Source organism: Melitaea cinxia, chromosome 4 (genome assembly GCF_905220565.1).
Source record: "Melitaea cinxia chromosome 4, ilMelCinx1.1, whole genome shotgun sequence".
NCBI classification, from domain to species: domain Eukaryota; kingdom Metazoa; phylum Arthropoda; class Insecta; order Lepidoptera; family Nymphalidae; genus Melitaea; species Melitaea cinxia.
The window spans coordinates 5,622,065-5,633,103 of record NC_059397.1 but is presented as its reverse complement, the minus strand read 5'-3'; the positions used below and the strand labels follow the sequence as shown (position 1 = coordinate 5,633,103).

The window sequence follows — 11,039 nt, the reverse complement described above, 5'->3', positions numbered from 1 at the left end:
TATATAATTTTATTTAGCCAATAATGGTTTCAGTCATTTCTTTTTATTTTAAGAGTTATGTAAAACATTTAGTAATAATATCTCATATATTTAAATAAATTGCAATTACAAAAACAAATTTAGTAATAAATTATACTTTGAACTAGGTATAATTTATTATTAATAAATATTAAACTTGTTACAAAAAATGGGGGCACTATAAAATAATTTATTCTCAAAGTGGGCAGTAGACAAAATAAGTTTGGGAACCCCCGCTCTACGCGATATGCTCGCCCATTGTACTTTTATTATTTTTGTTACTGAAGTAAAATTTCTTTACGCACGCTTGGGGAGTAAGTTGGTTAATGCGTGACGAGAGCGTTACAAAAAGTGAGATCGGCGAGGCGAACGGAAGTTGAGAGGGAGATATAAGTTAGTGAAGACAGAGAGAGTTACGTTTTGAAGTTTACAAATAAGAATTATTATTTAAATGTATTCCTTTTTTGTTCTCAATATTAACTTGAACTTTAACCACATTGTTACTTAAATATTTTAATTACGTACCTATGATATTGGAGCGAAAAATTGAGCAAGATTGATTTTTCCTGGAAAACAAACACCAACAACACTAACGGCACTTTAGCACTAAGTCACCAACCTATGAAAATTTAGGATTATATCTATCGCATATTGTGTTTTATTGAATTATTTATCTTTTTTTTTTCATTTACACATGGATAGTATGTGTCCTTGGTCCTACAAAACACAAATACCTAACTGCGATTAGACTACTACTGACCAGTAAGAAAAATTACATATACCATCATATAAATTCGTAAGGGACTGTAAATGGCCTCCATTGTAGCTGGCTTTTCGTAATAATAATTGGAGGAAGTCAGGGCTAATTTTGGGTTGAAAGTAGCATCGGGTCATTTTTATTTGCTGCCCCATGAATTAAGGGAAATAAAGAAATGAAAATTTTCAACTGATTTTTTTTAAGCCAGCTGTTTCATAATTCCATAAAATAATCAAGGGAAATATCCAGAATATATTTCCGCTGACTTTTTTTAGGCCAGCCTTTCTATAAAATAATCGAGTCAAGTGAAAATATGTTTTATGAAAAGATAAATTAGGTAAATTATAATCCGACAAATTTTAAAGTGGGAGGAAATGACTAACAAAACTTTTTTCTCCATGCCACCCCACCAATGGAGTCGTAGCTGACGGTCGCGAATATTCATAATACAAATCCTAATGCATTTTAGGAAGTTTCGATTGGCAGGAAATTGGTCAACCTGTCACTCGGTCCCGGACCAATTAGGCTAAGAAGTCTTAAATTTACCTAAACAAATTAGGAGGCCATTTTAAAAAGTATGTTAGTCCGCTTTTCCAGAATTCATCTTTTACGATAATTTGTGACAGTAAACTCGTTTGTTATAGAGTAGTTTTTAAAATAGGGTCAAAATAGATTGCTTTTTAGGAATTTATATTAGCCCGTTTTGATTGTTCATACAACGGGTCGGCGAATATTTTTGAAAAAAGTCTTATCAAGGTGAGTTTAATATAAAAAAAAAATACAGAATAAAATTGGTAAGTATCTATCTTATGTAAGTTATTAATTTTTGATCGTTCTTGGTAATCATTAGTATATTTTTATTTAAAATAGTCAAATCATTCGTGTGTGTATAGATTAGAGGATATAAAATAATAAACACGTAGTTTTAAGAAGACAATATAATTAAATTTTCATACAAATCTTTAACATAATTTACTTTTAAAATACTGTACACGTGCCGGCTAGCTTTGCAGGCAATCATTTGCTGATAACAAATGAAGTTGAATATGAACGGAGAATACGATAATAATGAGAAAAAATAACAAAAAAAGATTGAACGCAAATGATTTTCTTCAACGCTACCGACGATATTTTTATTTTCATATTGATATGGCAGATTGTCGATATGAAAGACTTTAGAAGCAAAAATCGCTTAGAAACTACAACTGAAAGAAATGCGCTAAAAATAAAATTCTATTTACACCATAACATCTAGGGACATTATCTACTGGACATAGCAATCAGAACTCCAAGTTAACTTAATAGCAAAAGGCCGAGTTAATCTCATTTGAGTACATTAATATTACGTTATTTAATCACAACAAGACAGATCTCTTTCGCTTGTCCGTCAAACACTGACATTCTCTCCGAGATTGACTCTGAAGACAAAGAATAAGCCATATAAAAGCAACAAAAATTAAGTTGATCTTAAGTACTAAGTGTTCGACAACTTTACCTACGTTTTTGAACGACCATCGCCATATTAAAAAAATAAAACGCTTACAGTTAATCACTTTACAAATTATCTAATATAAATCTATGAAATAAATACAAAAATCTCTTATAATTAACTAAGATAATATTTTCCTACCGCATGTCTTGAAACTAAACGCTATACAATGCACATTAAGCCCTTCACAGACAATGCAATTTGTCGTCCGAGTGATCGGACGTTCACGATCAACGTCGAACGTCAAACAATTCAACCGAATGGACCTCGAGTATTTTTACATAGTTTTAGATACAAACTTGTGCCGTTTCTGACGTGTTCAGTTTCATCTATGAAGATTCAGAACGATGTTAAAGTTAGGAGCGCTCGAGTGCGTAAACGGGAGGACCCTAAAAATATTTGACTAAAAGAGAGATCAAACCATTGCCACGTAATCTAATGTGTATACGACAGGCCGTTTAAGAGACGGAAAGTCGCCTTTGTACTTTAAATAATAAAAGAGCTTTTGATGTGGTTAAGATGGCTTTACTTGAGACTGAATTTAAAAAAAAAAAAAACAAATACGATTCAGCCTGTAACATCCGACTGCTGGGCATAGGCTTTTTTCTCCATGTAGGAGAAGGATTGGAGCTTAATCCACCACGCTGCTCCGCTGCGGATTGCGGGATATGTTCCCCACTATTGAGTAACGATCGCTATCATGTATTTATAACAACCAGGATCGACGGTTTAACGCGCTCACCGAGGCACGCTGGGGAGACCCACAAGATGTTTATATCATAATCACCGTCGATGTTTTAGGCGCCTACATGCACCACTACACCAGGACGGTTGTTATTATTAACATGTAAATAAATAATTTTTGGCGAGTATTTTTTTAATTCAATGTACTTCACCTTAGTCAGTATTATTAATTGAAATTATTAAAAAAAACCGATGTTATATTTTCATCTAGTTATTGTCAGAAATTTTATAATATTTATACCTACTACTATCAATATAATTTATAAGCCTTTCACGTAAATTAAAATGACATATTACAAACAAATAATGTTCTTGTAAAGCCATCTTATCGATTTATATAATCAATTTATCAATGTAATTAGGTATTGTCTTATTTTTTTAGTAAAATGCAATTAATACCTATTTGTTGATAAGGTGCATTAGTGACATAAATATAGCTTAAAAGTGAAAAATATTAGAGGTTTTGGGTTACTAATTAGTTATCAAAATTGTTCAGATGTCTTAAAAAAAATATATGGATTATATTATTATATTTCCTTATCAAAAACATATTTTATTTAATTTTCAAAACTCAAATATTTTCATTTAAATTGTGATGAAAATTGTATTAAATTTAAAATACGACAATATATTTATGTGACGATACAAATAAATTGATTTTATAAATCATTTATATGAGAATAATATTCAGTGTAAAGTAATAAACGAGTATATCGTATTATAGAATAAAAAAATAATTTCAAGCAAGAACGAGCTGCCAATATTAAAATGTAAATAAAGAATGCCCTGAAAATATATAGCAATACGTATTAAATATTTCACAAAGGGTATATATAGGTATCAAATAAAAAAAATCTTACATAACTTTAGTCGAGATCGTAAATTCAAAAATTCCAATAAATCAAGGGCGTATCTTAAACGCTACACATAGCTGTACAGTTCGTGAGATCGATTCCTCGTCGATATTATATAATATTACAATAAACATTTTGAACACTTATGTACAGTTCTCGGATGTGGCAAAGTTTTCTGTGGCTAAATATTATAATACAAAAACGAAAACGTCGCTCGTTTGTGCCAAAAAATATAATATTAATGTGCTTGGGTAAACTAAAATAAAAACTAAATAAGAGCTGCTATTACAACGTATGTACAATAGATTTTATATGTAATATTTATATAGGTACAAGCGACGTCTTCGAATAGCCCTTGAGACAAAACGTCAGTACATCAAGTAGTCGAAAAATTAAAATGTTTACTTAGACTCTTAACAACTCTATATCTTAAAACGAAGTATTCACTGTATCCTACACTAAGATTTGATCCCTTCATTAATAGTACCCTAATTTTAAGGATTGAACACACCTTCGGGTCACAGTGAAATAAAATAAAATAATTAAAATAATTTTCTTTTAAGTCTTTTGCAGATTTCGCTTTTTAATGTGGTCATACAGACATAATAAAACTCTCATTTGTGTGTGAGTCGTAAAAATAATTATCAATTCCTGTGTGAAAGATTATTACTCGATAGCAATCCAAGGATTTATTTTGTTATGTTTGTAAAACTGTCTGAAAACAATTTTTTATAGTATTTTATATGATAGTGACAGTAGAACTGTCAAATTTTTGCCAGTTTTGTTACCTAAAAAACATTGATAATAGGCCAGGAATTATCTTCCTGAACTGATTTTTATTGATTTTTTTTATTATAAAAATAATATGTTTTCGTGGTCACGAAGATGTATTCTATCCTTAAGCGAATTCGTTTTTCACAATGAAAGGATCAAATATGCTCATTTATGTTAATGTAACATAATTATAGAGGCACTGTGTGTATTCTATATTTTTTCTCTTAAAACGTTATTTTTACACGCATTTATGTTATAGGTACTGAACGATACGTGAAAGTATTGGACGAAAAAACATTTTACAACTGAAAATGTTAAAAAATATATAAATATAGAGTCAAATATAAAACGATAATCTGCCCTAGAATACGGGTATAAAGTATTAGAACTCTATAGATATTAAAAATTGAGCTATACATAAATTTTCATTTACAAAAATACTTGTAGCGTAATTTTCAGATCACATTTTTGCTATGATTCGCATCACTATAATATGTATAACGATTTTATTTAACATAATAACCGTGTCTGGTGATATAGACACTTGTATATCAAACACTTAATAATAAACATTATTTTTATTGATTTCGATTAAAGACAGTTATGTTGGACTCACAACCTAATGTACAGAATCTTTGCATTGCTTATAATAGCATAATTTTATGCCCGTATTTAAAAAAAAGTGAATGATTGTGGATAAATTAAAATTATGAATAAGGTACAAAATATAGAACAATAATACTTTTTGTTAAAAATGAACAGAAAATAAAATAAAATGAACGACACATTTTAGTTAGTTCACTTAGGTACTTGTTAAAGCAATGTTCAAATAAAGTCAATGCTCAATAAATTCTGTAAATCGGGTTTACTTTTGTCATCTTAATTTCTTACTTGTACAACATATATAGATGCGATTCAAAAACGAATTTTCTACTCGAGTCATTCGAACAAATTTCCATGTGACTCGAGTCGTATTAATTTCACATTTATACAAACAAATAAACGAATAACGGTTTTAAGATTTGTTTATACCATCTCTTAAAATGTAATTTGCGCCAAAAACAACTCAAGTCGATAGCTTCTTGATTAACCGATTTACCGTCGAATTTTGCGAACCGACTCGACATCTGAAATAAGAAACTTACTCGAGTCGCTCGATTTAGCAGACAACGCGAGTCACTGAACTGAGAAACTCACTTGAGTCTCTCGATTTAGCAATCGACTCGATTCAAGCGATGGGGCTCAGTCTTTAACGAGGCGATAGATGTGGTGTTGCGCGCCGTGTTCGCTGTTTGACACTTCGAACACAAAGGCGGCGCATAGGAGCGTTTCTTGAGTGTCTCTGTTTGATACCACCTGGGGGCAAGAGAGGTTTTGTTTAAATTTTTGCTTCGCTCGGTTGCAATAAAATACTACTTTTAGGTAGAGTTGTCTTCCTGTGGTCAAAATAGCGAGGGTGGGGGTAGCTTTGGCAACGCTCTTGCGATGCTTCTGGTCTTATAGGCGTCTATAGGCTATGGCCGTTTAACATCAGGTGGATCGTACGCTTGTTTTGGCAATTTTTTTGGGGGTTATTTTGTTTCGTTACACCATACTGTTAAAGAAAAAGACAATACCTTTCCTGTCGTATTCTTAGTGGTTTGACTGTACCTTATTTCTATTATTTATATTATACGAGTAGTGGATAATAGTTATAAACTGAATACTTATTGACATGGACTCTGAAAATTTCAAGTGCTTATTCGTTTCAAAAGACATTGACAAGACGGAGGGAAAAAATATGAGCCATAGTAATAAGACACATTGTGGGTTGAACTAGAAATAAAGAATAAATTCAGATTAGGTTGACCTTGTTACCTTACCTTACCTTATTGAGGTAGTACTGTATTCCTATGATGAGTAAGGTGGCCAGAGCTCTTAGGGAGAATCGTGGGTAGAGTCGGCAATGCGCTTGTAATGCTTCTGGTGTGCAAGTGTCTATAGGCTACGGTAAGCGCTTACCATCATGTGGCCACGGTTATTAAAAAAACGTAATCACCTGTAGGATGGTGAAGTTCTCGAGGACACTGTTCATCATGTACTTCTCGGGTAAGTGTTTCAACTTGTGTATGAAGTTGACCATGTACTCGCACATCGGCGACCTCTGTATGCGGTATACAAAGCGACCGCCCTCGAAACGAGCGTACTCCGTCTCCACTTTCTCGACCACTTGCTTACCGAAGGAACACACCTTCGTGCTGCAGGTTATTGTCATGTTTTCATTGCTCTCGTATCTGGAAAAAAGAAATTATATTTAGAATTAAAAAAAAAAATTAGGGAAAGTCGTCGGTAGAATTGCAGTTGTTATCTTACAAAGTTTCATAACTTTAGTTTTGGGGTCTTGTCAGCTTTGTGGATCTCTGGTATTTTGGAGGACGATCGAAATGGGGTATCAAATAAGATTCGAATCAAATCGTCGCTTTTTTGTATTAGAAAAAAAAAATACCAAGGAAGTGTAAGATAATTTATAATTATGTTTGCTCGCAAACGAATAACCGACTTCAATTACATCGACAATTAATACAACGTAGGTACACGAAAACTAGACAAGTACATACGCGTTCTCAAAGATGACTCAAAAAGTAGTTATCAGATTTCGATCAAATTTAAATGTGACCACGTGACAACGTGACAGGTTCAGATTAAAACATGAAACATCAAAATCAGTATACCTACCCAGTGAAAAGTTATGTGGTATCATACAACCTAAGTCGATGAATAATTGTGTTTGCAGGCAAACGAAGAAAAACCGACTTCAATATTATCGACAAGTAATACAACGTAGGTAGACGAAAAAATAGTCAAGTAAATATGCATTATCAAAGATCACTCCAAAAGTTGTAATCAGATCTCGATGAAATTTAAATTTGACCACATGATAAACATCGGCTTTCGATTAAATTAAAAATCATCAAAATCGGTACACCCAGTAAAAAGTTATGCGGATTTTCGAGAGTTTCCCTCAATTTATCTGGGATTCCATTATCAGATCCTGGTTTCCTTATCATGGTACCAAACTAGGGATATTTCCTTTCCAACAAAAAAAGAATTATCAAAATTGATTCATAAACGACGCAGTTTTGCCCGAAAATAAAATATATATATACGGTCGAATTGAGTAATCTCCTCCTTTTCTGACGTCGATTAAAAAGAGTAGAATATGCGCGTGTATGTCAAATACATGGTAGTGTGTGTAATATTTTTTTATTGATTTAATATATTTTTATACATAATTTTAAAAAAATATTAGCATTCTCATTCATACTTAAAACGTAGACTTTAAACACGTTTCTAGCTGTGCATTTTATTAATATTTACAATGTTAAAGCACTTACACACTCGTGACTCCATAAAAGGCTCCGGGATCGTCCAAGTTATTTGTGTTCAGGTCTGCCCAAAACTTAACTAAGAAGAACGCGTTTCTAGGTCCCTTTTCGTACAACTCCTTCAAACCACCCTTTTTCTCTGGGAATTTGTCGTTTATCTGCTGTACATCTACTGACTGAAAAAAAAAATGTTTAATATTTTATCACCTTTCGCAGCGTAATTTTGATTATGAGCTAAAAAAGAACGCCTCATAGGTAAGGTCTAAGGAATTCTTTTATTAAGTTCTTGAATCTTCATTAACTACAGACCGCGGAACGAGGGGAGGAGCTCAAGCGATCATATATTCCTTCAGTTTTTGTTCAGGTGTTTTATTGGTCAAAATATAATAAAATTTCCGTACTACTCTAACTAACAATTTCGCGTTAAGACCTTTGGGTTTGCCAACACTTAATAGCATTGCAAAAGTTTACCAGGTAATACGTTTAGTATACGTTTGTAACTTAATTTTTGTACGATCTTTTATTTTTCTACATTCAGCTCGAGGTTGTAACAGAGGCTGCTCGCTTTGTTCTAACATCAGAGTCGTATTCGTCGATTGAATCGTCTCGGATTCGAATCCTTAACTCGAGCCTGTAGTACATAATTTACTCGAATTTTACCAGTTTACCAAAATTTTAGGTTCAAAAGAATATAACTCTAGATACATCAGTATTCACGAAAAATGTATGTGTAAGAACTAAGAAGTAAATATGAAATTCAATACAAAAGCACTTCAATCGCAAAGTATGAAAAATAGCGTTGAACTTAACAAATACCGATTTTCACGAACTTTTTAATCAGAATTATATAATTTTGTGAAAAATTGTTCTGAAGCTATAGTAGATACAAAAACGTGAATTGGACCAAAAAGCTCGTTATTGTTTTGTGTAATACCCATGATCACATCACAAAAAAGGTTATAACTACATGTATCATTTGGCATAAGGAGGGAGATAATATATTTTTGTAATGTTTATTTAATTTTTTTGTTAAACTATTTATATATCACATTAAAATACATAATAATAGTAATTACCTCTAATAAAGGATCTGCGTATGTAACAGTGCCACCTATGTGTACGAACAAATGTTGCGCCGGCGCCGTACTGGGCGGGTACTGGAACAAACAACGAAATATTTCATATAAGAAATCTTTTACATTATGTACAGTATTAGTACATTTAATGGACATTTTAGATCAAAATATGCTATGGCCAAATATAAAGTTAAACTCATAGTGGCTCTATAATACCAGGTATCAAAGTTCTGAAAAATGTCAACTAACTTTCATCATTTCATAAAGTGTAATTTTTTAATATTATCATCACTTCAGCCTATGGCAGTCCACATGGTGGACATAGGCCTCCACAAGTTCGTCCCAAAAATGACGTGAACTCGTGTGTTTTGCCCATTTTCACCACGTTGTTCAGGCGGGTTGGTGACCGCAGGGCTGGCTTTGTCGCACCGAAGACGCTGCTGCCCGTCTTCGGCCTGTGTATTTCAAAGCCAGCAGTTGGATGGTTATCCCGCCTTCGATCGGCTTTTTAAGTTCCATGGCGGTAGTGGAACTGTGTTATGCCTAAGTCGCTTCTGACGACACCCACGGGAAGAGAGGCTCGTTATATTCTTTACTGTCGTAATGTTGTACCGTGTTGTGCCGTAATGTAAAATTTATGAATGTTTTATATTTATTTAAACACATTTGTTTTGTTTCAGTACACTTACTAAAATCTATCAGTTTCTATACAAAGATTGCATAGAAGAAATTACTTTATCCAATTAGGCAATTTTTAATACTTTTTGTAATTTTAACTAGTTTTGTAATTTATTTTATTTCTTTGCCTGGTGTTTGTAGTTTGTACATAGACACAGAGAAAAAGACACAGAAACATACAAAAATATTTCTGTTATGCCCTGAATAAATATAATACATGTAAAAAAAATAGTTACCGTGTCAGGGTCTCTCGGGTGTTCCACGAATGCTGAGAACTCCACAAGTCTAAGCTTGTGAGTGGCGATGGCTCTGCCCTCCCAGGGCGGCGGGGGGGCCACGTCCGTACCTCCCGGGACCACTCCTCCAACCCCTGGGACACCTTTGTATCCTGCGCTGGGGAAGGGTTTCACACTGGAACAAAAATTGCTTTTAAGTCATCAGCCAAACTTTGACGATTTTGGAATCCATGATTCTCGTGTTAATCATGTGACACGATCACGCGGTTTAACCTGTAACATCCCACTAGTGGGCATAGGCCTCTTTCTTCACTTTGGAGAAGGGACTTAAATTCACTACGCTGATCCACTGTGAGTTAGTGGATGGAATCATGACGTATTGTAATTTAATATCTTAATATATATAAATTACGCGTCACGTTGTTTGTTCACGATGGACTCCTAAACTACTTAACCGATTTTAATCAAATATGCACACCGTGTGAAGTTTGATCCAACTTGAGGATATATTTTATTTCGATATAAATTTATATATGTATGCATGTATGTGTGTATATTTGATTTTCAAGTCTGTACACCCTTTCCGCTTTTTTCACATTATCTCCTCCAAGCTGGCTGTCTGGAAGAGATCGCTGTTTAGCGATAAGACCGTTGTACATTTCTTTTTGTGAAATGTTTATTATTATAAATAATTATTATATTCGCAAAAAATAAGGCGTTACGAAGTTCGCCAGACCAGCTAGCTGGTCTTCTATATTAATATACGAGTATACGTGAAGCATAAGCTTTGTACCCCTTTTAACGAAAATTTCGCCGACGGAGGAATATTAAATTTCGCACACTTATTATATTTTATATATAGTTTACTAGCTGGTATCCGCGACTTCGTCTGCGCAGGATTAGTATGTACTTCGAGTAGCTTATTATTTTCTCAATATCTATCTTTATACCAAAATTCATCAAAATTGGTTCTGCGACATAAATATTAATTTGTTACTACCAAATGTGCACTAGAAATATATTATTAATTTTTATTGTATGTTCACTG

At 33.1% G+C, this 11,039-nt stretch overlaps 1 protein-coding gene across 1 annotated transcript in view; it reads right to left on the bottom strand.

The window, feature by feature from the left end:
- Positions 1 to 3,859: 3,859 nt before the first annotated feature.
- Positions 3,860 to 11,039, bottom strand: part of LOC123670041 (transcriptional enhancer factor TEF-1) — a 79,340-nt gene continuing 72,160 nt past the window's right edge. Inside the window, exons 7-11 of the mRNA XM_045603549.1 lie at positions 9,992 to 10,166; positions 9,078 to 9,158; positions 8,011 to 8,177; positions 6,675 to 6,909; positions 3,860 to 5,992 (exon numbers count right to left, since the gene is read on the bottom strand). Coding sequence (XP_045459505.1) covers positions 5,879 to 5,992; positions 6,675 to 6,909; positions 8,011 to 8,177; positions 9,078 to 9,158; positions 9,992 to 10,166 — 772 coding nt within the window. The 3' untranslated portion in view covers positions 3,860 to 5,878. The remainder of the gene's footprint in view (positions 5,993 to 6,674; positions 6,910 to 8,010; positions 8,178 to 9,077; positions 9,159 to 9,991; positions 10,167 to 11,039) is intronic.